Source organism: Bacillus rossius, chromosome 11 (genome assembly GCF_032445375.1).
Source record: "Bacillus rossius redtenbacheri isolate Brsri chromosome 11, Brsri_v3, whole genome shotgun sequence".
Classification (NCBI taxonomy): Eukaryota; Metazoa; Arthropoda; class Insecta; order Phasmatodea; family Bacillidae; genus Bacillus; species Bacillus rossius.
Window position 1 is genome coordinate 37,087,408 of NC_086338.1, and position 27,311 is coordinate 37,114,718.

The 27,311-nt window shown below is 37.5% G+C and overlaps 1 protein-coding gene across 4 annotated transcripts in view; it reads right to left on the reverse strand.

The window, feature by feature from the left end:
- LOC134536817 (2',5'-phosphodiesterase 12-like) overlaps positions 1 to 27,311 on the reverse strand; it is a 151,483-nt gene that overhangs the window by 1,962 nt on the left and 122,210 nt on the right. Inside the window, exons 1-7 of one of the 4 annotated variants that reach the window (XM_063376795.1) lie at positions 19,541 to 20,323; positions 17,383 to 17,519; positions 15,998 to 16,160; positions 15,197 to 15,332; positions 7,180 to 7,335; positions 5,384 to 5,504; positions 2,989 to 3,140 (exon numbers count right to left, since the gene is read on the reverse strand). In XM_063376795.1, the coding sequence (XP_063232865.1) occupies positions 2,989 to 3,140; positions 5,384 to 5,504; positions 7,180 to 7,335; positions 15,197 to 15,332; positions 15,998 to 16,160; positions 17,383 to 17,519; positions 19,541 to 20,232 (1,557 nt within the window). In that variant the 5' untranslated portion in view covers positions 20,233 to 20,323. Of the gene's footprint in view, positions 1 to 2,988; positions 3,141 to 5,383; positions 5,505 to 7,179; positions 7,336 to 15,196; positions 15,333 to 15,997; positions 16,161 to 17,382; positions 17,520 to 19,540; positions 20,324 to 27,311 lie in introns of those variants that run through there. The other 3 variants (XM_063376796.1, XM_063376797.1, XM_063376798.1) reach the window with 3 other exon arrangements.

The window sequence follows — 27,311 nt, forward strand, 5'->3', positions numbered from 1 at the left end:
CATATCCTGGGTGTCTATCTACCGACACCTAGCAAACCAATTTCAGGCATTTTCCTAAACCTTTCAACAAAAACTTAGTTTAAGTTTTTGACGTGACAACGTCTAATAAATCGATGAACGCCGGCTGCACGCACGAAAAAGTGTCCCGTTACGCTTTGTCCCGTTGCGCTCATTGTACGCTTGCGCCGCATCTATCTCTCTTCCACTCGATTGGAAAAACCATCGATTTGACTTTTCTGAGGCACATTAAACTTGAAACACTCCCATTCTTTTCCTACTTTTCCTATCATCGTCCTATCCTTAACAGAATAACACAGATTGGAAGAAGTTAAATAGCAAACATGTATAAAAGTTATAGTTAAAAAAATCTCTTCGTTAAAGTAATAAACATATTTGAATTAATGAGTGCAAATAAAAGTAAATTTATCAATTAAATTGTAGATTTCATTTCACTCCTTTTTTGTATCCATACAAAATAGTGATATTTCAATAAAAATGATTCAATTTTATTCATAAAGGTATGCAATCATTTCATCAACGTTTTGTTACGACGTTGTCACAAACTATCGTCCGTAAACCGACTTTACAGACAGCCAATTTTTTTTTTATCAAGGGGTGATTTTTAAATATAAATATATAACTAGGGATGCTCCAATCACTTACTCAAATCCCATAAAATCCTTTATATTTGAGAAATAAATATCTGAATAAAAATATTAGGGGAATCACGTAAATTAAAAAAATTCAAACGATAACATCTGAAGTTTATCAGGTCAATTTTGTAACTAAATGTAACTAAATAAATAAAAATTAGAAAATGTATTGATTTTGGAAATTTTGATTGTGAAACAACCATTTAAAAGGTAGAATGTTTCAACACCATAGTTATCATTTATTGTATATTATTTTATATTTGACACTTAACCACTAGATTCGGATTCGAGGAGTATATTCGAGGTACTCTCTAGGATACCAATTTCAGATTTGGATTAGAGAAAATTGATATTCGACCCATCACCATATAAAAAAAATTAAACACAAGCAAATGCAAAGAAATTTTCTAGAATTCACAGGTAAATACTGATTTTTAAAGTTAGTAAGTAAGCTGAGACATTTCCAGAGATAACTTCCACATGCAACTATAAACTGATGAGCCGAGTAAAAAAAAAAAAAAAATGATAGAAAAAGGCTGCAGGAAATTAAAGTTTTTTTTTGATTTCCCACACCAAAGCTGCATATTTAGGAGCTTTTTTTACATGCTTTATATTAGCTTCACCTGTATGTTGTTTGTCTGTCCGTCTGTAACTCTTTCGACTAAGAGTGAGTGGCCCATCACTGTAAAGTGTCCCACCAATTTCATTACGTTCGTTAGCCGAGTGGTCTAAGGCGCGCGATTTCTGTGGAGTCAGCTTTCGGATTCAGTGATCGTGGGCTCTACTCCCGGCCACGCCGAAAAAAAAAAAAAAGATTTTTTTTTCCCGGTAAATTCTAATATTATATCCATACATCTAACTGTAAATGTTTCGGAGAGACTTTACTATTTCTTTGTGACGTTGCAACTCCAAATAGTTATCTCAGATGGTAAAAGGTAGTGTCGGTAACTCATTTCCCTATGATAATTATACATAAATATAGTTTAAAAAACTAAAAAAAACATGCTTTTAAAGAATATCAAACTAAAAAGTTAAAAATAAATATAGTTTAAAAAACTAAAAAAACATGCTTTTAAAGAATATCAAACTAAAAAGTTAAAAATAAATATAGTTTAAAAAACTAAAGAAACATGCTTTTAAAGATTATCAAACTAAAAAGGAAAAAAAAATAATTTTAAAATTTAATTTATGACAATAGTATATAAGCAATACTAGTATAAATGAGAAAAAAGCATGGGGCGCTTAATATACAAAAAATATGGCACAAAGCGCCTCAAGCTTTTTTCTCATTTATACTAGTATTGCTTATATACTATTGTCATAAATTAAATTTTAAAATTATTTTTTCCTTTTTAGTTTGATAATCTTTAAAAGCATGCTTCTTTAGTTTTTTAAACTATATTTATTTATGACTTTCGTTACCAGTCCTTAGTTTCCTTGCTTTTCACGACTTTTGTGACCTGCAGGTAATTCACACAGGTTATTTAGATAGAAAAGATAAACATTTATTGATTACTATCTTAAGTACCCGATCCTGCCCGAGCTTTATACATCATTAGTCATTACACATCAGGTGACGTCTGTGGGACATATACTTGAAAGACGGAAAATTTTGATCTTTAAAGCCCCCGCAATCCACCTTGGAGGCTGATTTTAGGAAAACCCCGTACTCAGTTAATGTGTACGTAATATAATGAACATCCCTCCTGAGTTTCAAGTCTGAAGGACATTTACTTAAAAGACAGGAAATTTTTCATCTCTAACACCCCCGCAACTTCCCCCTTACTCTGGATAAAATAAAACAGGAAAATGTATTTCCAAAATTGTCATTCCAAATTTTACTTTACAAAATACAATGTTTGAGATAAATTAAAAAAAAAAATTTCCATTATATTACAAAATAAAATCGTCTAAAACATTTTTGCTCTATGCTGTATAATTGCATTGCATTTTTGCTGTATAATTGGCAAAAGAGCACACAGAACCAATGAAAGTGCAAATGGCATAAATCGGGCATTGGAAAAGAGAGTAATTGCACATTTAAATGCATATTGTAAACAAAGGATGAGATGCACTATACATCAAGGTCATTAAAGACAGAGGAGTAAAATGGTGAGAAGCAGCAGCAATAGATTGAAATGATACGAGAAAATTTGTGTACCCAGAGAAAACCCATGGGCTTATAGAAACGTCTGCCATCTTTCTAAATTGGGAAAAAATTGTTGTTTCGGCCCAAATAGTAACCAAACGCCTCGCTACGAAACATGTGATCCAACCATTGAACAAACATGGCCCCAGTAAAATAAAAACAAAATAAAACACAATACTCTGTCACCTGGATCAACTGAAGATCATCACAGCTGTAGAAGATGTAGTCGAGGCAGCCCTTGAATTCAGTAGTGTAGTTTGTGTATGGCAAGTCGGTGTAAGCACTCTTCAGTCTCAAGTCATGTTGAAGGGGCATGCCTTCGAAAGCTTCACTTTCTTCTGTGAACAAGTCACAAGGCCAACAGGATTGACGTTACATAGCGAAACAATTCTAAATCACCACAGAATATTTCCATAAGTAATATCAGGACTGTTTTTGATGAGTGTAAAATTTAATATTCAGAATCAATTTCGCTTACTTTAAAATATGCTTCAATCATGAATGTATGTGGGTTAAATTTTTCATGCATTTCTCTAGGATTGCCTACAGTTCACAGGGATGAAAGCTACAACTGCAAACCCAAACAGTTCCGAAGTTTACAGTAGTAAAAGGTTATGTTAGGTTTGATCAGTGTAATAAATAACAGTTTTTATTTTTTACGGGAGGGTAAGTTAGGTTGGGTTGGGTTAGATTATTTAATTTAAATTAAATTAAATTCGCACCAACAGTTTTAGAACTTTCTAGGTGGGCAAGACATACAAACAGCTACAAAGGTCATTGTAGTCCTACAGGCATGCAAGCACCAGACCCATGTAGGCATTAAGTGCAGATAGGTGCCACCTGCAAAGAGATAATTCAAACAGGTGGGCATTACCAGCAGATAGTCAACCGTGACTAGCAGGCACTTCACACCAGCAAGGAGTACAACTCACAAGACAAACACAAAGGAAAATGCAATTCAAAACAAGACAACTTTAACAGACAAATAAGACATTGAGGATATACTACAAATAGCAAGAATTTTACAATAAACTAAGTATTGGAACAGCAAGATTAATGATTACTAAACAGATACCATCTTATACCAAAATTGTGTTAAGAAACTACTAAAACAAAGCCTGATTGCAATTTATTAAGTAAATAATTGCATAATTTTTTATAAACTAATTGCTGTCAAAAAGATTGGCATGTTTGTCTATGTTATTGAAGTTACTAATTAATCTATATAAAATATATTGAAATTGTTTAGACTATGAAGTAATGTTTGAAAATGACTGTTAAATTGAGGTACTTTGAGCCCAGTTTTTTGAAGGAAATATTATCAGTTAATTTTAGAATTACAGCAGTTACGGACAAAGAGAGTCTAGTAGCTTTCTGCGTTCAACTAGGGGAAGTAAAAAAGGGTTTGAGAGATGCTTTTATTAATAAATTAAGTAATTTAGATTGTATGTTTTTGAGTTTATCACTATTGGAGGAGATGATGATGTTACAGATCACAGATTCATATTAAAGTTTAAATCTAACTTATGTATAATAAAATGTAAGTAAAGAATCTAACTCAGAAGCATAGTAAGTAATGTCTTTAATCAAAACTAGGGTTCTGTGAGAGCTAGAAACCAAAGAAGTAATATGTAGATGAAAAATAATTTAGAGTCGAGTGTAATGCCTTGATCTTTAATATAAGAAGTGTTTGTTATAAATCAAATCTCAATCTGTAATCAAACCAAATGGGATATAGTTTCCTAGTGTAGGATATAACTTGCGTTTCATCTTTATTAAGAGTAACCAAAGAAACAATTACACCAATTAGAGCTTTCAGAAATGTCCTGGTGAAGTAGCTGACAATTGTAATCAGTAGTAATTTTTCTATAGATTTTAAGGTCATCAGCAAATAACAGACCAGTGGAGTAATTAAACACCTAAGTAATATCATCAATAAAGATATTAAACAATAAAGAACATATATCTCCTTGAGGGACACTAGACGGAGCTTAATATAAAGAGGAGTTACGGATGGACACTAACTCAAGGGAGGTATTGAATTGAAATATTTTAAATAGCCCTCAAATTAAAAGAAATTATGAAAAAAATAAAAATTTCATGTTGAGACCAAGCCCTGACTCATTTCATTAATTTTACTTATTTTGGTTTAACCTCTCGTCATAAATGAGGTCATTAGAGAGGGATCAATATACATCACACAAGTCAAGGACATTAGCTCGCAAAGATTAAGAAAAATCTTTGAAATAATAAAATAATGTTGAAATATTGATTGATGGATTGATGTATTAATGGATTGATGGATGGATGGATTGATGAATTGAATGATGGATGGATGATGGATGGATGGATGATGGATCAGAATTTTTTTTACCAAAGTCTTCTCATATGCAAAGCCAACATTTTACAATTCCTACCCGATACTCAGTCATTTCATTTGCCTCAGATATGAGAAATAATATTAAAAAAAACCAATGTGTTTGTTACTTTCATCTAGCATCAAGAGGAAGTCTTGTATAAGGAGGGGGCAGGAGGGGAAGGAACAGCTTGGGTGAAATCGGGAATTGGTTGACAAACTTACTGCTGTGCCAATCGGGACAGTCCGCCGGAAGACTACCAGTTGTTAATAATCTGCACAAGTGTGAATCTGGCCGGCTGTTCAGATCGCCACACATCACCGAAGCAAGCCGCACATTCGGTTCCTGCACAATGAACACCGACCCGTGGAACGGGGTTAGCAACGTAAAGCTTCTGCAATGCGCTGCAGCTCAGGGGCGGCTCCAGGATTATTTTCTGCCCGGACTGTACCGCAGGGTCGTATGCATACTTTTTGGAGTCCAAGCTCTACCAGAGGGTCTGGCTCCATATCAGATGCAAAATGGTAAGTCTGGTGGCTTTCTGACAGTAGTATATTTCTCTCTGAAGTCCACTATGTGTAATATATTAATCATAAGACTTATTACAAACATTTTATTGTATGTCAACAAAATACACATTAATACCTAAAAAGGTCACAAAAATAATTATTAGGATTAAACGTGGTTTCATATAAGCTGAATGTTACAACACAACTCGTGCGTTTGTGTAAAACGTTACGAATCTGCAGGCGAATGTGTAGTTTCATTTCATTGCCAACTGCCCTTCTCAAAATAAACCTTAAGTTTAATATGAATTGTGTATTTCAATAAAAAGTGTTATTTCCCATTTTCTATTTTCAATATGTTGGGTAGGCCTGGGTCTACCCACTGGAGCCACCACTGCTGCAGCTTCGCAGAAACTGTAGTCTTTACGACATAAGCTCGCAGAATGAAAATCATTGGGCCAAACCAATATTCATTTGAATACTTTTGCAACACTATTTTTACTAAGGCTAAGGACCTTTTAAAGTCTCTAACAAATTTCCTCAAATGATAAAACAAATAAGGTAGGTACACATAAACATAAAATTGGAACACAAGGAATTTCTGTTCTTGCACACTGTTCAATACTAACAACAAAAATATTCTTTTGTTTTTGTCCCAGTGGTACTACGTCTGCAACAGACTCAAACAATCTCACAATGTATTTTTATGCTTTTAGTAAAACTTATGGTAGTAAAAGTCACAAACGTGCCTGAGGGGTAACAGAGACAACCCGAAGCTTAGATAATTTTTATTATTGCAATAGTGTTTGTGCGAATAATTAAGAGTCAGTCCAGTGTGTGTTGACACAACTTATTTTAGCATATGGCATAGGTAAAAATTAACTTTAACATCTTTTTTACAGAGTCTCCCATGAACACAGGTGCAATATGCACCCCGAGTACTTCAATAAGAACATCACTGATTTTATTTCTTATTTCAACTTAAATTCATCGTAAACCTTTGGGGTCCAACTCGGGAAGGTCTATTTAAATAATTTTTTTTTTATAATCATCAAGCCAGAACTTTGAAATCAACGTGGCCAGACTTTGTCCAGCAAGGTGGGTTTCAGTAGTGCCTTTTAACTACTGGAATATTACGTTGTATTAATTTTCACATAACACCGCAGCATATAAATAAATGTGTTCTTCCGAAAACATGTGTGTATGCTTAACCTTGCGGGAGTACGTTCATGGAGAAATGCATGTGGGATGGGACACAGATCTTTGTAGAGGTGCTATGAGAGTGTTAAGAGTCTTGTTTCCCAACATGATGTCAGTGTGTGCTAAAAAATGTTGGTGGCACTTTTGCAAAATGAACCATCGATGCAATCTCCACGACACCATTAAATCCATCTCCCCAATACAACACATCTATTTTGATTCACAGCTAAAGAATGCCAAGGGGAAAAGAATTAATGATCTATAAAATAATAATAGTGCATACATACTCAAAACTCACTCAGTTATGAACTTACCTTTTCCTTGTACTTTGCAATAACGTGATGGAGACACTCTATTGCCATCGCAATCTGCATCAGACGGATGTGGCTATTTTCTTCACTGCTAAGTAGCTGTGTGTTGACAACAACCAAATATTTTGAGGAGTCTGCTACTGTTTCCAAAACAACACACTGGAATAAATTAGACCACCACGCTACAATAAACTGAGTTAAAAAAAAAGAAAAGCATAGTAATTGTATCCATCTACATACAGTACAGGTAAATTGTACATAAATTAAATTTAAAAAAAAAATACAGGGTGTCTACCAAATCTAGTAAATGAAATTCCCTGATTTTTCCAGGTTTTCTTTAACACAATTACGACATTCCACGAAACTGAAAAATATGCATAACAATACATTGACGGGTTTCAAAGTATTTCAACTTACTTAAATTAGTAAAAAAATTACCTTCTTCCAGACGTGGCCAAAGTGACTCAATTGATGGCAAATAAAACATGCTGCTAAAAATATTTCACACAATTACTTTTGCAAAAAACATTAGTAAAAGGAAGCTCCCGTCAATTTCGCAGTGACTCATCTTTTGTGTCTATTGCACTTGCTTCAGAACGAGCCAAATCCAACACTCGAGCCTTCTTAAACTGCAATGCATTGATCTCCTCTTCAACTCTTCTTTTTTCTGCCTTCTTCTTGTCTGCAGCTTCCTTTTCTTTTTGTTTTGTTTGTAGGGCTTCCTTACGCCTACAACTAGCATTTCTTACATACTGTAACATGGACTTGTTGATATCAACATGCTCTACACCTCCAGAACGTTGAACAAAGTCGTACACTTGTCTTTGTGCAATCAGTGTTTCTTCCTGCAAGTTTTCAGTCAGCAGATTAGAATTCACTGAAAATCCTCTTTCCAATGATGCATTTCCATGGAAAGTACCAACATCATCCTCGCAAACTTTAGAAGGCCTGTTTTAGCAGCTACTGTATGTGCCTTAAGAATGAGCATCCACAGTGCTTCAGAATCTTGCGAGGAACATACCAACTGATATGATCACTCAATGTTATCAGCTTCTTGTCCTGATAGCCACCTGTTTCGAAGACAACATTATAAACTGTACTTCACACGCTGTTTCCTCACACCCGAATTTAAAGCCACAGACGGACATAAGCAGGAAATTCCCTTGGTATGTTTGTACTTCAGGGGAATTATGTCTTGAAGTTATTTTACCATAACCTTTGGACAAGTCCTAACATCATTTTTCAGTAACCGGACAGACTTTTCTGGTACTTTCTCTTTCTTGATGGCATGGCGTACTGCATAACCCAACTTGATATTGTTAGCAGTCAATAGATTTTCCTGGTTATCTACATCCAATCGAGATACATTGCGTTTGTCCCTAAAGCTCTTCAGTACCTCTGGTTTCACAAACTTTCCTGCCAAAGTTAATAAAATGTCTACCAGTCAATCATAGAGAAAAAGTGTCATGGGTGCTTCACTTTGGAACATTGTAAGAAACAATTCCAGCTCTGATGCTAAAGAGTGGAAGAATGTCAATTTTACTTCTAGAAGACTATCTTCAAGAGCACTTTTCACTACATTGAAAGAGACAGATGAAATAGAAACTTCACTAACAAATTTCTTTGGGTGGGGTAACGTTTTCATGGCAAGCTCAGCAACTGCAGTATTTTCTAACCATCTGATTGTTATATATTGGATTGGAAGGGATTGGTGAACCAACTCAAGACAAAAACACATGCTTCATCAGGCCATCTTGGCTACCTTCTCTTTGTCCACTTCCTCTCATAGAGATACATCACAACATCTCCCTTTTTTCCAGTTCCTACATTCATTAGAATTTATCTATTTGTGTTTACAATTAATCCTGTAAATACATTGAACATACACTGATCCACTTCCTTCATAGACATACATCACAACATATCTATTTGTGTTTACAATTAATCCTGTAAATACACTGAACATACACTGATCCACTTCCTTCATAGACATACATCACAACTTCTAAGGTACATAGTCATTTAAGTACACTGGTGTTTTTATTACTCTTCCTGACCTTGACATTACTGTATTTTCTACTATGCCTTCCTCACGTTCTTTTCTAAAATCCCATTCTCTATAACCGTGCCCTTGGCTAACTTCTGTCTCATCAAACCCTTTAAAATCTACCATGTTACTATCCTCAAGAGGCTGTGTTGGTCTATTCTGAACTACGTCATCCTGCATGTGTGGTTGATTATTTGATTGTTGATCTTCCTGAGCTTGCGGTATTTCCTCTCGTATCCTTTCAAAAGGTTTTCCCGTAAAATTATCCATTAGATGTCTCCGGTTCCTTTCAACTTCATACCCATTCTCTAAACACACCCGGTAACCCCTGGGTCTATCGAGAATTCTGACAATATTGCCCCTTTTCCAAGCATCACCACATCTAACTCCTACATTGGTCCCTACCGCCAGTGGCTCTAGCTTCCTTGTTCCCCTGTTATAATATTTTTCCTGATTTTGTTGTTTGCCCAGTAAGTCCTGGTGTATGTCTGGCTGTTGCTGTGGCCGAAGCATGTCTGCTGAGTGTGGCATTAACCCCCTTAGTCGTCTACCAAACAACCTCTGAGCCGGTGATTGTAAGTGACTGTCGACCGGTGTGTTTCTGTATTCTAAGAGTGCCAGCATCACATCTCTACGGTCCTTCACTGCCTTTTTGAGCATATTTTTCACTGTTTGCACATACCTTTCCACAAGTCCATTGGACTGGGGGTACATAGGACTAGATGTCTTATGTGTAAAGTCCCAGTTGTGTGCAAATCCCTTAAACTCCTGTGAAGAAAACTGTGGCCCATTGTCGCTATAAAGTACCTCCGGTATCCCATGTCTCGCCATTATAGCTTTGCAGTGCCCCACTACGTGACCTGATGTGAGACTCGTTAACTGACTGAACTCAGGGTACTTTGAGTAGGCATCAATTACTAGTAGATAGTCCTTCCCCTTGAAATGTAGAATGTCTGCTGCTATTATTTGCCAAGGCCTACTCGGTATTTCTCTGCTGACTATCGGTTCCTTGGGACTCAGGTTCTGTTCCTCCTTACATGTCGCACAGTTACTTACCCTATCTTCAATTTGCTTTGCCATTCCAGGCCAAAATATACACTCCCTGGCCCTCCATTTGCACTTTTGTATCCCCATGTGTCCATAATGGACTCTGTCTAACAGATCCTGTCTCATACTCTGCGGAACTACTATCTGTTTGCCTTTAAAAATAACTCCCTCGTGTACTGTTAAATCTTCCTTGTATGACCAAAAGGGTCTTATGTTAGCTTCTACTTGTGTTCTCTCTTTAGGCCATCCATTCATTATGATGCCTTTAAGTGGGATCAAAGTCTCATCTCTCAAGGTTTCTAACCGTAGTCTTTCCCACATGTCCTGAGTTGCTTGTATGAAATGCACTACCATGCCCTGATGAGCTGCTATTTCCTGTTCGTGTGATTCTAGTTTGTCATCTGGACCTCCTGCCCTTGATAACGCATCCGCGACTATGAGATCTTTACCCGGCACATATTTTAACGTTAAGTTGTAATTCTGCAATTTAATTCTCATTCTTTGTAATCTTAGAGGACATTTTTCGAGCGGTTTTTTGAATATAGCCTCCAACGGCTTGTGGTCCGTCTCTACTAAAACTTTGCGGCCATAGAGGTATTGATGAAATCGCTCACAGCCATACACAATTGCAAGGAGCTCTTTTTCAATTTGTGCGTAATTCTTTTGCGCAGGAGATAGTGATTTGGATGCGAACGCTACTGGGCCTTTAGATTGCATCAAAACCGCTCCTAAGCCGTTCTGTGACGCATCCACTGACAGCACTACCTCATCGTCATGATCAAAATACTGTAGGATAGGTGTGGAGGTCAAAAGTGTTTTTAAGTGTTCAAATGTTGTGTGGTGTTGGTCGTTCCATGACCAAACAACATTCTTTCGACACAACCCACGTAACGCATCTGTTTTTTCCGAAAGATTGGGTACAAATTTTCCCCAATAGTTGACCATTCCCAAGAACCTTTGTAATTCTGTCACGTTTTTAGGTTCCGGGAATTCTAAGATGGCCCTCACCTTATCCATATCTGTCCTAATGCCGTCTTTCCCAAATATGTGCCCAATATACCTGACTTCCGTAAGTCCAAACTTACATTTCTCTAGATTAAATGTAACATTCATTTGTTTTGCTCGTTTGAGAACTTGTTCCAACCTTCGATCATGCTCCGCTCTATCAACACCAAAAACTATAACATCATCTACATACACCTGTACTCCTTCCAGATCTTTGAACAATTGGCTGAAGACACTGTAAAAAATTTCCGGAGCGCAGGTCAAGCCATACGGTAAGCGTGTAAACCGAAGTCTTCCATGTGATGGAGAATCAAATGTGGTTAGTTTCGAACTTTCATCTGTGAGGCCTATTTGCCAAAAACCCCTATTTGCATCCAATGTGCTGAAATACTGGGCTCCTTTCATTTTTACAGTGACTTCCTCAAATGTTGGCATTCTGCAGTGTTCTCTCATAGTTGCTGCATTTAAAGACTGTGGGTCCAGACAAACCCGTATGTCCCCTGATGGCTTCCTTACAATTACTATAGGATTGAGCCAATCTGTTGGCTCCTCTACTTTCTCCACTACCTTAAGTTTGATCATCCTATTAATCTCCTCCCTCAACTTATCATGGAGTGCGAACGGTATTCTCTGAAATACGGCCGCTGGTGCCTTACTACCCTCTCGTAGCACTAAGGTACGTGGATGAACTTTTATCTCTCCAAGACCCTCAAATAAATTTTTATATTGTGAAAGCAGACTTGTGATGTGTGGGTCTTGGTGAGCTCCTACGAGTTCCACCCTTTGAAGTATTTGTAATTGTTGGATGCCAGTCAACCCTACTATAGGTACGGAATTTTTTACTCTCGTAACCTGGAACTCTAGTACCCCTGATTGTCCTCGTGGCGTATGACAATGTAAGAAACACTTGCCTATCACAGGTATTTCAGTACCCGCATAACTTTTGAGTTTAACATTTGACGTGAGCAAGGCATCACTTCTCTTTTGTAATGTAAGAAAGGTGTCCTCAGGTAAAACATTAACCTGAGCTCCTGTATCTACTTTAAAGTTGACATAATGATTAGGTGACACTTTCAATTTACAAAACCACTCAGTTTCCATGTCACCAATTTTACACTCCCTAGATTGAACATCCATTACTTTACCATGCACATTACACTGTCCTTGTCTTTCACCTGTAACCTCGTCCGACTGATTGGTAGTAATGCACCCTAACATCAGATCATTCACACAATGAGCATCAGTCCCCTGTCTGTTTATTTCATGTACAGATTTAGATCTACAAACTCGTGCAAAGTGTCCCCGTTTGTTGCATTTTCTACATATTTCCTTGAACGCCGGACAACTAGAGTTTGTATGTTGCAGTCCGCACCTCTGACACCCTTGCTCTACATAGTTATGTTTATTGTACATACCTTCGCTGCTAGGATAATACTCTCTGTGTCCAAAGGTTGCCTTACTTGTAGGAAACCTCTGCTTCCCGCCACGTCCACGCTGATAGCCATTGCCTTTGGAGTGGTGAATGTTGTTGGGCAGGTGTTGCTTGTTGTTGTACTGTCCAGCCCTATATCCATCTGTATTCCTTTGTGTCTGTAGCCTCCCCTGGTGTTCGTCTCTCTTGGTAGAGGTGTCCTGTCTTCCTGCTTCTGCATAGCTGCTCGTGTAAACTTCATGCACCGCTTCCTTTTTGTCTATAGCTTCCAATAACTCCTGCGTTTGTTCTGCCGCTTTGCATATCTGTACCGCCTTTGCGAGGGTCATATTTGGTTCTCTTAATAACCTGTCTTTTAGACGCGTGTCACGTACTCCGCACACGATTCGGTCTCTTATCATGTCATCTCGTAGGCCTTCGTAACCACAATTAGCACTAAGTCGCCGGAGTGCAGTTATAAAAGAGTCAAACGTTTCACTTTCCTGTTGTACACGATTATTAAACTTGTGCCGCTCAACACTCTGATTGGTCTTTGGAAGAAAGTATGATTCCAGACTCTGCAAAACTGTTTTATACTCCTTCCTGTTTTTCTCGGATACATCCAGTGTATAATATAGGTCTTGCGCCTCTTCACCAACCACATGTAATAAAGTGGCTATTTTTACCTCTTCACTGTGGCTGTGGCTGTGGATGTCATGTAGATCTGGAACTGTTGTTTCCACCGTTTCCAATTAACCGCCAGATCCCCATCAAAGCTAAACGGTCTCGGTGGTTTTAGCCCGTCCATCTCTTGTTTGGGTTATGTTCACTTCACCGTCGTCATTACCGTACCGTCCTCCCAAATCTTCATTTATTTTTTCTTCTTGTTTATACCACCGCATTATAGCGTCGATATACTAAACAATTAGTCCGCAGCGCCATGTTATATATTGGATTGGAAGGGATTGGTGAACCAACTCAAGACAAAAACACATGCTTCATCAGGCCATCTTGGCTACCTTCTCTTTGTCCACTTCCTCTCATAGAGATACATCACAACACTGATTACACAACATTTCTTGGGAAAAAGCTCTGATCCCTTTATTCTAATGTAATCTGCCCTCCATGCAGGTACATGCTTAAACAAAAAGTAACTGTGCCTCAAAAAACTAACAACGTCCCATTGTGTAGCAGAAATTCCAGTTTTGAAAGCACCATGGACTGTATGAAGCCCACAGCTACCAATTTCTAGCAATTATGGCGAATCTTCACCAAAAGTGTCTGTGATACGTATTTTCAAAGCTAACAAAAATGCCCAGTTTACGATGGGAGCATCCATAGATACTTAAAATTAAATGCACCTGTCCGTATAATCCGAACATGGGAAGCATATGCCACAGCACGTACGTCAGCAGGATAATAGACCAGCTTGAACCAGTTTGTATCACGTGATTTGACGCCACTTCCGAATCCGAAAATGGGCGTGGGAACTGTTCATTATTTGCCATTCAAAAATAAAAATGGGAGGGGATACACTTGAAGCTACGTTAATGCAACCTGATCAATTAACAAAAAAAATTGCCAACTACAACCTACTAAACAAACATTCCCTGATTTTTTAAAAAATTCCCTGATTTTCCCCCGATTACAATATTCCCTGATTTTTCCAGGTTTTCCAGGTTTTCCAGGGTCAGTAGACACCCTGAAAATAGTACATGTATCTCAGTACATGTGATAGAAGTAAAACTTCTTTGGCAATTCAAACCTTGACTCTTCAAGTATATTGTTAGGGGTAAAATGGCAAAGAGAAAGAAGACAATTTTCTAAATAAACATAAATTAACAAAGTTATTACTCACTTCAAAATACTGCTTGGGATAACAATAATGATTCATTAACAATAAATATTACCCACTTTTGAAATCTCACACCACAAATAAAAACTTGCATATTACTGTTTCTTCAAAAATTTTTGCTATATTTAGAACAGACCAAATCTCTGAACGAACTACGAAATTCATAACAGGTAGCGCTATATCTGCGGGATGGTCCGAGCTTTCTACTCTGCTTGTTGAACAGGGAGGAACGCGAGCGCGCTGGTAGCAAATATAAAATTCAAGGCACTCACAGCTGACTGTACAGGATACTTATATCTATTTTCCGAAACAAGCGCATGTACACTCTCTCAGTCTTATTCTTTTGTTCATCCATTTCTTTCTCTGTTCTATTTTTTTTTTTTCGGATGGAGGATGAATCACTGCATAAAGAGAGCGAAAATGAGCCCAGCAATATATACAGCACAGTGCTCTCTTTATATCTCTTTAGCCAAGTACTATATATTCTCTGTCCTTACTGCATCAAACGTTTCACAATAACGTTTCACGAAAATGTTGCATTAAAATTCGGTCTTGAAATTATACTCTCATTGCACCCAAAGAAGATTCACTTCAAAAAGATAAAAGTTTTCATAATAATTAGCTGAACAATCTATAAAGAAGACTGTGAACTTACCACAAGGCTATTTTGGCTCCTTTTGAATGCAGCAGCATAATTCTTGTTCCTACTGACTTCCTCGCTCAGATATCGATACACAGGATTTTTACAGAACATCTCCTTCGGATAGAGTACGTAAGTACTTTCACACAATCTAAAACCACAAATGATTACCTACAGTGAAAATTAAATAATTCAATGTTCATAGTTGAATGTTTAAGTGTAGGTATTTATTAGGCATAGCCATGCACATAAAAGCTGGTTAGCTTCAGGTGTCAAGATCTGAAGGTCATAACACCCATTTGAAAATGGCCCCGAATGCAATACATAGCCCAACTCGCAACAAACAGGAAAAAACAATAATATCTTACGGAGGTAAGTATTATATTAATATTATAATTGACCTCAAAACAATGATGGTATAAATTCTGTAGTTATATGAACTACCCTTCATGGAAGTAAGGAGTAAAGTGGTATGTACAATCTTTGCCATGTTAATAATTGAAGTAAAAATAAGTATAAACACATAAACACCCCCCCCCCCCCCCCCCCACGGTTAGGTGACAAAACTAATTTCGTGAAAATAATTTTAGGGCCAATTGGTATTTTTCCAGCTGAAACTAATAAAAATATATTTTTTGGGATTTTAACAATATCAGTAGCAATTTGTAATTGCATAAAAATAATTAGATATTCTAGTACATGTAATGAGCATCAGAAATCACAGGAGTCCAAACAACACACAATTTGGCCTTTGTTACATATTAAAAATCGTTTAGTTTCTTTAAATTTAAATTGTAACACAAGTTGTAAACTCACCTGAATTTAACAGTTTGGAAGAAAACAGCTAGTCCTTCATTTAACCCCGGATGTTTCAAACAATAGACCCCAAAATATCCCCGTGCTTCAAAAAATGTTCTAAGCATGTTGTAATATGCATATTGGTCAACTTCTTGCAAACAAATTACATCAGCATTGTAACCTGTAAAATATTTAAAGAAAAAAAAAAGTTAATGATAACACGAAAAACAAGTTCTTTAAATGATTCATGCAATTGGGAAATGTAAGTAATTCAATTTCTTGGACATACATCATTGCAATCGTTTATGTCCAAGAAATAGTATTAAATGAAAAACATACTTGACAAACTTGTTGCATATTAATAAAGCAGAGTTGTGTGTCTAAAGGAAATTAAATTCATTCGTATATCAAACATGCTATAAGCATGTAATATTTTCTCTCCGGCTGAAACAAAGATAATTCATGGCAAGAAATTAAGCTGTACGTTATGAGTGAAATTTTAACAGCATGCATGAGTGTAATCGTGGGAGAAACCATTATGTAAAGATTTCGGTTCTTATTCTTTATTACTACAGACACTATTTTATAGTTTTATTTATTGTCAATTTTCGATTTTAAAATTTTGGATTTTGGTGTTGTTTTTTTATTTTTATAAAATTCTCACCAAAATAGCAATAAAATTTACATGCTCCATTTTTACAATAACATAGTTTCTAATGAATTGGTCTGATAAAAATAAATTTAGAACAATAAAAAAAATTAGCCAGCATTTGTGGTTTGAAAGTGATTTAATAAGCGATACAAAAAAAAAAACATTAAAAAATCTTTTTCATTCATTCACTTTGGTATAATTAATTTTATCTGAAAATAACAAAATTCCATGAATTTCAAACAACAATTACTTTTTTAATGATTTGAATTAAGTTTTGATTAAATGCTACTTAATTCCATGATATAACTTGCATTTCAATATTATTATGTGGTGTTTTGACATTATTTTCAGTTATATTTCGGTTCAATTGCAATGCACCACATAATCTTGTCTCTATTTATTACATATTCACTTAATACTTAAGCTTTATAGTTAAAATTTTCAAAATCAAATTATATTTTTGCTACAGTACACAATTACATTTTATTTTAATTTCAATAGGTAGGCTATATTATGTTAAAATACAATTGGATATGTTACACAATAAAATTCCTGTTTTATACTTATTTTCAAAATCAATTTTATTTTGGCAATTATATAGCTTTGAAATTCAAAACAGCCCAGCTCCTTTCATTATTTTAATATTTTATGTTAAAATGCAGTTGCATACACAATAAGGAACAATCACCAAAAATTGTGTGGCATTTATACAGACATTGAGAGCACGAAAAACAATCTCATTAAAACTCACCAGCTACTTCCTTCTGAACCAATTCCATCCTGTAAGTAGAATCGATGGCGTAGTACGGACAATGAGTGATCTTCCCTCGTTCTTCATTCCTCTTTGCATAGATATCGGACAGGACGTTATAAGAAACCACCCGGAAACTGAAGGAAAACAGCCGTGAAAAGGAAAAAAATGCATATATATATATATATATTTTTTATAATTTCAATGAAACCTCAATAATACTAAACACTAAAGGTGGACGTTGCATCTGTCCTTTGATCACCTGGCCTGCATTCAACCAGATGGCAGAATTCCTTCCATCCATCCGTCTGTCAAAACCTTACTTTAACTTTCGATGGACGTGACTAAGTTTTAATCTCAAAAATGTCCAAAACATTACTGGTAAATTCTACGGGTCCCTCTTTTTCTGTAAAAAAAAAAATTAAAAAAAAAAAAAATTTCAAATAATGTTTTTGAACACCACAGATGTTCCTATATTTACTCTAAAAAACAGAATTTCCGAATTCCCACTGCTACCTGAGAAAATATTCTTTTTAGGTTACATTAGGTAGCCTGTGCAGTGATGCGGCCGTGGCCATGTTGTGCTTTATTTTTTATTAGTGCAGCGAGACGGTTTTCAACGAGGGAGAGTGGCCTTGTCGTTGTCACCACCCCACTGTTTACTTGATACTAGCTGCAACTGGATCCTGTGGTTCTACAGGGATCGTAAGAAATACAGCATAGCCGACGCTGTTTTCAAAAAGACAGAGATGTTTAACGTCACTACGTTACGGCTGGGGATACGGCTGTTTTCCACCCTAATTGTGCATAATTAAGGTGAAAAACCATTTTTGCCTGTTAACGTGGAAAACAATCTTGGGCCCGGCTGTAACATACTGACATTAAATATGAAATCCTTTTTGAAAGGATCTCTGGGAAACCACAGGATCAAGTTGCAGCTAGTAGGTTCAGTAGGGTAGAGACAATGATCAGGAAACCAGTGGAAAAAAGTCTGTGCAACAGCAGCTTCACTGCACAGGCTACCTAACATAACATAAAAAACTATACTTTTCAGAAGCCAGTAAGAATTTGGAATGTGCTGTTTTCAGGGTAAATAAAGGAACACCTGTAGTGATCATGGTAGTTGTTCCGTATCCCGTATCCAAGTTCATCCCTTTATCCTGATGGCATGATCCTGTATAATTAATCCTGTGGTACATGATGCTCGCCGTTTTAATTTTGTAGGTATGTGAAAAGATTCTGGACACAACTAAAATATCACAATACAACCAATGTTAGGAAGTAAAAACAATATGCAATTTTGTATTTTTATATAGTATGATAATATGATCATAATTCATAGTTTCATTAATATTTTGTTGTATCCAGGATCTTTCGAAACACTAAATTATAACAGCAAGTATTATGTACCACAGAACCAATGTATAGAGGATCATGACATCAGGATCAAAGGATAAACTTGCATACGTGATATGGATATTTACCATGTTCACAAACATTTGAAATTCAGTAATTTTTTTATGGAAAAAAAAAAAATTTACAATTTACTGCATTACCTTTAATTTAAAAGGTTTTTTAGTTTGTTTAATTGTTTAGCTACTTCCATATTATATTTTTAACTTGTGTGTTTTATGAGTTAAAACAAGTATTGTAACAAACAAAAATTGACAGACAAATGGAAATGAATGTACGGTAACTCAGATATTAATTATAACAAACATTAAAGCAAAACAAAAATTGTTTAATGATGTATAAGTCTTAGCATATACGATTGTCAAACTAATAAAACCTTGCAAAATAATTTTTTTTAAATTAAAGCCTTCTTAGTCAGTTGGCAGCACCAAGTGGAAAAATAATGTGATGGACATACAAAGTGTTGTGACTTGGTCATCTAGGCAATGGATGAACGGTTTGTAGACGGATGCGACAGATTGGGTCTCCACCTTAATTTAAATGAAAAATAATAATTTTCATGAAATGGAGATCAGCAGACAAAATTAATACTTTTAAAAAATTTGTTTTCTATTTTTACAAATGTTTTAAGTTAATAGTTTAAATGACTGCTGCTACTGACAGCTTCAAAGAGTACTTAAATTTATTTACTGGTATACATCTAATGTGAATAGTACTAAACTCTAAAATAAATAAAAAATCTTACCTACAACCCATCAAATTATTCTTAGTGAAAGTGTAACGGTGAACAGCATGTAACCGCTCAGGTTTTGGTTCTCCATGAAAAACAGGATTGTTAGCCACTGCAACCATACTTTTGGCTTTACCTCTCGAAGTCCTTGGTGTGCATTCAAACTTTAAAAAATGTCCCAAATCATCATATTTGGGAATGTAAGAAAACGACGTCCCAACTTCAATCCAGTTTGCAGTCTGCGAAGTTCTGGGATCAGAACATTTAAACCATTTGTAATCACATGCAGAAACGTCAAAGTATTTATCGATCTCGTTGAAATCTGGTGTAACTGGGTAGTCGAAAGCCACGCGTTTTGGAAAAGAAAAATATATATTTGGCATATTTATCATTATCTTACATTTGTATTTTCCGATCTCCAAGAAAGAATCAAAATTCAGGTTAGCAGGGTTGAAAATAGTGCTTTTACAGTCATGTTCTCCTAAAATATAGTTACCGCAAATGCTCAACCTTACTATTTCGCCCTTTTTCATTACATTAACTGATCTAAATTCTTTAGAAAGCTTCTCAAATACAGTACTAAGCTTCAAGCTCATAGGACTGTCCTCGATAAATACAACTTTAGAACATCGAACCACCTTATGTATAAAAAAACACATATCAAAAAGTTCATTATTCCGAGAATCAAAGTAAGCCTTAATAACCATTACGAATACAAAATTAATGGCACGTACGCACAAAACAATTAAAACTCTACGAGCTTCCGAAATTTCAAATTTCAATTTAAATAGTCTCCATGTCCATAGACAACAGAGATTCCATGTCCATACCCCTCAAAGCAAAGATAAGGGAAACGATCAAATTAAGGACAACTCAATAAGTCTAGTAAGTTATAAACTATCAGCGCTAGTAGTAATTTAGCCCAGAAGGCTATTCATAAGCGTGGTATTTTAAGACATTAGGGTAAGGTATCGAATAAGCAAAACCTTGTTGGGATACAACTGTAACCTAACTCGCAGACCGTATCCGAGAACGTATCCAAACCCAATCCCTGTAAGTTAACGAAAAAACAACCTCTTTTTTTTTTTTTAATAAACTATGTGCTGCATTAGGCTTAAAAATGATTTCAATGCATTATAGCTGACATTTGGCAACCATTGATACATTTGATACGCCAAATATCCTACAAATGACAGACTAAAATGACAATTAAATCGTGTATTTTAATGTTCTCAAGTACAAAGTTGCGATTATTTCTTGTTATGGCAATTAAAGTGTACAAAATGTAATCCAGAATATTATCGCTATCATAAAGTTTCATTTGGCACACAAATATGCTCGGTACATCCTCCGATGATCATAAAAATGTTTATATACGAGATAATGGCACCAGTTCTGATTCAGCCATCTGAACAAAATCAACGAAAATGTGAGCGGTGCAAAAGCGCGTAATTTTGGTAACAGAATGGAAACAGATGGGACAACAAAATTGGTTGCCTAAAAAAATGCACTAACAATGTCCTATCGATACTAGGAATATGCTGAGTACAGGTTTAGACAGGGGCGCAACAACAGGGGGAGGGGGGGGAAAGGTATTTTGCCCCCCCTCTGAAACCTTGAAGTGGGGGCAAACGGGGGCAAAGAAAGTGCTGTGTATTCAATTTTTAGATAATAAAACTGCTTAAATAGCACCATTTTCCACCATGAAATTGTCCCCCCCCCCGCTGCTTCAATAAGGGGGATCGATGATTCTTTATAAAAAGGTATATTGCCCCCCCCCTTTGGAAATTTAGTTGTTTCGCCCCTGAGTGTAGCATATTCAACCCCTATACCCTTGTTTTTGTGTCTTGGAATACCGAACTTTAGTGTTCGCATTGTGGATACTGTTTTAAATTACAGAATACTGTATAAGAGATTTACCTCCTGCTTTAATAATTGAGATTCTAATTCATACTTACTAATAATCATCTGGCTTTGTCGTCGTCCCTCCGAAGGCGATAAAGCCCGGCCTCCACCGGCCAGTATTAAACCCCACTAACGAAATGCACCCCTAGCACAATTCACATGAGTCAAGCGAGCCGCCGACACCGGTGAGTGCCTTCCCAGATACGTCCATATGTCATCACCACCAAACATTTCTCACACATCATAAATTGATGTGATTAATTAAGTGGTTTTTTAATTAGCAGAACAACCCTTAATAGTGAAAGTGCGTCGTAGGGGTGCAGCGGTTTTCTCCGTGGGAAACCGCAATTAATAAATGTCCAGAACGCCCCTTGCGGCTTTCCGCCAATAATTAACCACAGTGTTAACCAACCTAATTTGCGAATAACCACTGGAGTAGTCAACAAGTGACAGACAGTCTCCAGCTTGACTTTTTATGTTCAAATATAATTAATCTAAATTTTGTTACGTAATATTATTATAGGCCTTTCGCCAACTAATTCTGGCAGATTTCATTAAGATACGAGTGTTCTATAAATAATAATGACTAATTATGATTATAAAATTGGAATAACGGCACATTAGAAAGTTTGGCGCGTCATGACTCTTCCTCCCCTCCCAAGCCGGCACAAAGTGGCAGTAGAGTTTTACTCACGGGCCGGGGCGGACGTGTGATCCCGCGGGGAGACTTCAACACTTGTACCTCTGAGTCGTCATTCTGGTAACTATTATAATTCGCTAAAACCTTTTCCTTTTCTTCTCCCCCTCATGCCCCCGTGCCTTTTTCTGGTGCAGGGCTTATCCCGGTCGTTTTAATTTTGGCTCGTCGCGGAACAAAAGTTCGCGACGCAGTCACCTTACGGTCCGGGCCGACTCCCACGATCAGAACTTCGCATAATTCGTCGAGCATACGCCTGCAGACTGCAGACTTTACCAATTAATGTTATCTTCATGGCCCCGCGACTCACACAGGTGAGCCCGGGCGAGAATCTCTATACAGATTATAACGGGAGTGGCCGTTAATCGCATTGGCGTAGCTGTGTTCATAAAGTTGGGGGGGACAAATAATGATTTTGATGTCATGTAAACCCATTTCCCTCTTACTAAGACGGGGGGTCCGGGGGTCCTCCACCGGAAAATTTTGATTTAAAAAGTGCAAAAGAGCACTTTTTAAGCAGTTTTTGTATCTAACCATTGGATACATCGATGTTAATATTATTATTGTTTCCTTAAGATAAAATTTGATGAGTGAAGAAATTACAAATAAAGTTGGGCAGAATAATATTATAAAATAAAAATATCACAGTCTAGAAAGATGGGGGGACAGTCCCCTCCACCCAAAACGTTCAGGGGGACATGTCCCCCCCTGTCCCCCCGGTTCCTACACCCCTGGTTAATCCACCCAAACTCTTCGTCGACCCACAGATCAATGTAGGGCTCTTGTTTGCAAGTGCCACAACGTAACATCCATGTAACACGTAATTAATTATTCGTGCGAGTGTATGTAGTGCCAATGTATTTTTTGTCCAGTGTAATTGTGTAACTTGTGCCTCCATCCACACCAGATGAGATGCGAGATTAAAAAACCAGCACCTAAATACAGTTTCTTTATTTCGCAAATGCCTCCTGAGCAATTAGGAAACAGTCCTCTACACTGTCTAGGGCCAGTGCTTGTTAGAAGTAGGGACTCCCTCTCACCATCAACAGCCTTCGATCCTAGTGGAACACGCAGGGGCAAAAACCTACGACCACCTCGGTTAATTCTCAAATTAACCTAGTGCCTGCCGGAGATTTCCTTTAGAGCCACTGAGAACCACTAGGATCGCCCCGGGTATCGATCCCGAGACCGCGGGTGACGTCAGCATTATCAAGCACCACTTCCATAATATTTTGGGAGAAACAATATGAAGATGGCGAAATTAAGAAGTGATTTCAAATTGTTATAGCATGCCATATTCTAACATTTCCTAACTCATGTTTATAAAATGATGTCATAACTCCTTGGACCTTATTTTAAGCCCATGTCCCAGCTCTTTCTGTACCATCTGTCACTGCCGGAACATGCTGTTAACATCATGGTCAGCCGCCTCAAGTGTCGTGTATTATTAATGATTTTTTTTTAACAGTAATCATTAGACATATGGCTTATAAATTGCAATGTAAATGTGTGTTTGATTTTAGATATGCAGAGAAAGAGTGGCTGCTTTTAATATTTAAATTTGGTTGTATTGTTGATGCCATCTCTGCTCCCTCAGAATAGAAGGGGTGCCCCTGAGGGCAGTCTTGTACTGGAGGCGCTCGGCTGATTTTTGACGTGACAATGTCTAATAAATCGATGAACGCGGGCTGCACCCACGAAAAAGTGTCCCATTATGCACTGATGCCACCGTCGATGCTCCCTCTGAGAGCACAAGCCATTATGTGTCATGAACACTTGAAATTAGGACAAGTGTAACGAAAACGCCCGCACGTGCCAAGTAGAGTAGGGTAGGGCAGTGCACCGAACAACGTGACGCTATAGTCTTGGCCGGCTGTGTTGTGCGAGCGCCCGGCCGGATGTGGCAATGCGCAATCTGAACATAGTGCACATGCAATATTATCATTAAGAGAAATAACTAAAACTTTTTATGTATTTAATATTCATGAATAATTATTACATGTTGATTGAAATGCTTCTGTGTCACAAAACTGGCCATCACCATCTTCCCGCGCTCCGTAACTTTCCGCAGGACGTCGAGCCCTCCCTGGCCAGGTTGCCAGGGAGAGTCATGAGTAGCCATCCCGCACTCACCAGGGCCGGCAGCTCCGCGCATGTGGAGCCTTCAACCTTCGCGCCAAAACCAACATGTAGCTTCCATGGGTAAATCTTGCAATCCGTTTTCATCCCCTCCACGGCCGGCCCTAAATCGACCGTACGACGTGTCGTGCGGTTCTTTATTAATTGTGTGTGACTCAGCCATGAGTCATTTCACGTAATACATCATTTTTATCTTTTTTGGGCAGCACGCCGATGTGCCTGCGCTTCACGCCATAATCCCTCCATCAGGAGAATTTAACTTTGCCTACACGGGGCGGCGATGTGCCAAATGCGAACAGTGACTTACTAATGATTCAGTTCCTGGGACGTGCCGCGGTCGCGAGTGAGTTTCCGTGCCCCGGTACCGCCGCGCCCGCGCCCAGCATTACTTGGCCCCACGCCACTACGAGGATGAACTCTCGGTAACTATATTAATTTAATCTGAGCAGTGTACCTGTATCAGATTCTCCTGACCCATGTCAGACTCTTTTCCCCGGTATCGATGTTAGCATTAGTTTCAGCCTTCAGCCACGTGTATTTGAATAATTCCAGTGGTGCCATGAGGCCATTAATTAATTAATTAATTGAAGTATTCCTTTGTTTCACCGTCTGGAGTATCATTATCTGCAACCTCCAGATGCGCCACGTGCCTTCATCGCCTCTACTACTACTCTCAGGGTAGCCTGCAACCCTCGGTGGGGTATTTCTAGGGGATTCCGCAAACCGTGAATCAGTACCGCCATTCGAGGGCTGTGTGTGTGGAGATGAGAAGGTAGACGATGATACGGCCAGTTACGTGATGGCATACTGTATCAAGTGACATAATGTACTGTGTGATGTGTTAATAAATCAAGTTATATTTACGTGTTCTTTTAATCCTACGGCGTCCTGGGTGGCCTAAAGAGCCCGGGGAGTCCTTTGTCGACGCGTCCCTGCATGCAGCCACGAGGCAAAGAACCCCGCCCTCGAGTAACATTCTAAACTTCTCAAATTTAAATTCATTAATTCTAAACAGGCAACGGGGATGGCGTCAGCATATTGTCCCATTACGATGTGTCCCATTATGCTCATTATATGCTTGCGCCGCATCTATCTCTCTTCCACTCGATTGGAACAACCATCGATTTGACTTTTTCGAGGCACATTAAACTTGAAACACTCTCATTCGTTTCCTACTTTTCCTATCATCGTCCTATCCTTAACAGAATAACACAGATTGGAAGAAGTTAAATAGCAAACATGTATAAAAGTTATAGTTAAAATAATCACTTCGTTAAGTAATAAACATATTCGAATTAATGAGTGCAAATAAAAGTAAATTTATCAATTAAATTGTGGATTTCATTTCACTCCTTCTTTGTATCCATACAAAATAGTGATAATTCAATAAAAATGATTCAATTTTATTCATAAAACTATGCAATCATTTCATCAATGTTTTGTTGTCACGTTAAACTATCGTTCGTAAACCGACTTTACAGACAACCAATTTTTATTTTTATTTTTAGCGATTTCCGACCACGTTTTTTTCTGATAACCCCCTGACAACGGTCGTGGCATTGTTGAAGCTTTCTTTATCTCCTTGCGAAGGCGATTGGCAACAGCTTTTGGCAACGGCCATATTGTTGATAATATTTTATTCACTTCCAGATCTTAATGCAGTATTTCTGTAATTATTATCTTTGCCGTAATACTGACACTATTGGTCAAATATATGTGAATTTGAAGGTTCTTAAAAATTATTGATTCCAAGATGATGTCTTTGGTTTACATTTCTTCAGGTTATCTTAGTCTAACGATTTTATTTCCCATAAGATGAAATTTAAAAATTTGATTTTTTTCTTTTTGCTCGAAGCTAGACAGTGACGTAACCACAAGGAAGTTACGTGTATAATGGGCAGTGTTCTGCCTGTACTGACGTAGCGAAGCAAGGTGCATCAGCTAGCACAATATAAATACGAAATGGAACGTGCAGGATCACATAACATTGGCCTCCACTTCCATCGGTGTTCCAGTCCTTCCAGAACGTACTCTCCAAGTAAGTAGTTTGCACATAATTTAAATTTTAATTAATGTTTCATTCAGGCATATATTTTTTAAACCATGGAAAATATAATTGATTATTCAATAATTAGAATTTATATTGTTTTATAAATATTGGAGGTATAGGGACAACACAAAGCATAAATGTTCACGTAAGAATCCAAACCCAGTATTACAGCGATCACTATCTTGTGTGGGTTTTCCATTGTTGATGTGAATCTTAGCTCTCGGCATGCTGCATTTGGGGGGGGGGGGGGGGGGAGTAATTTTGTGAATGCGACGTAAGACGTGGAGCGGAAACGTGTAACAACCGCGGCGCTGCCACATGTGACGGTTGGCGTCAACCAAAGTTCACAAATACAAAAGGGGAAACTTTACAGCATTCCGCCCAACTATTCGCATATCTTGCGGGAGCCAGTGCGCCGCGCGAACAGACTACCCGCCTCACAGCGGCGTCGTGCGGGAGATGGGAGATCCAGGCGCTGGCCCTGTTACCTCTATTCACTGACGTCTAACTTCTTCGGATAATGCATCGAGAAGCTAGTGTTGCGACATGACTAATGCCTCGATAGTTTCGGCGATTACGTAGAAAAAAAAGTAAGACCATGCTGAATGTTTGGTATTAAAGTTACGATGTTATGTACATTTTTTGACGTGACAACGTCTAATAAATCGATGAACGCTGGCTGCACGCACGAAAAAGTGTCCCGTTACGCACATTGTTCCGTTACGCTGTGTCCCGTTACGCTCATTGTACGCTTGCGCCGCATCTATCTCTCTTCCACTCGACTGTTTATAAAGTGAAGTGAAAAGTTAATGTGGTTTTCATTGCTTATTACAACAAGAATTTCGGCAATAAAGGTTAATTATTCTTGCATTTTAAAAATCTGATTACTAGTATAATTCCAAGTATTTATTCTTTTATTATTAAAATAAAAATGATTCAATTTTATTCATGAAGTATGCAATCATTTCATCAATGTTTTGTTATGACGTTGTCAC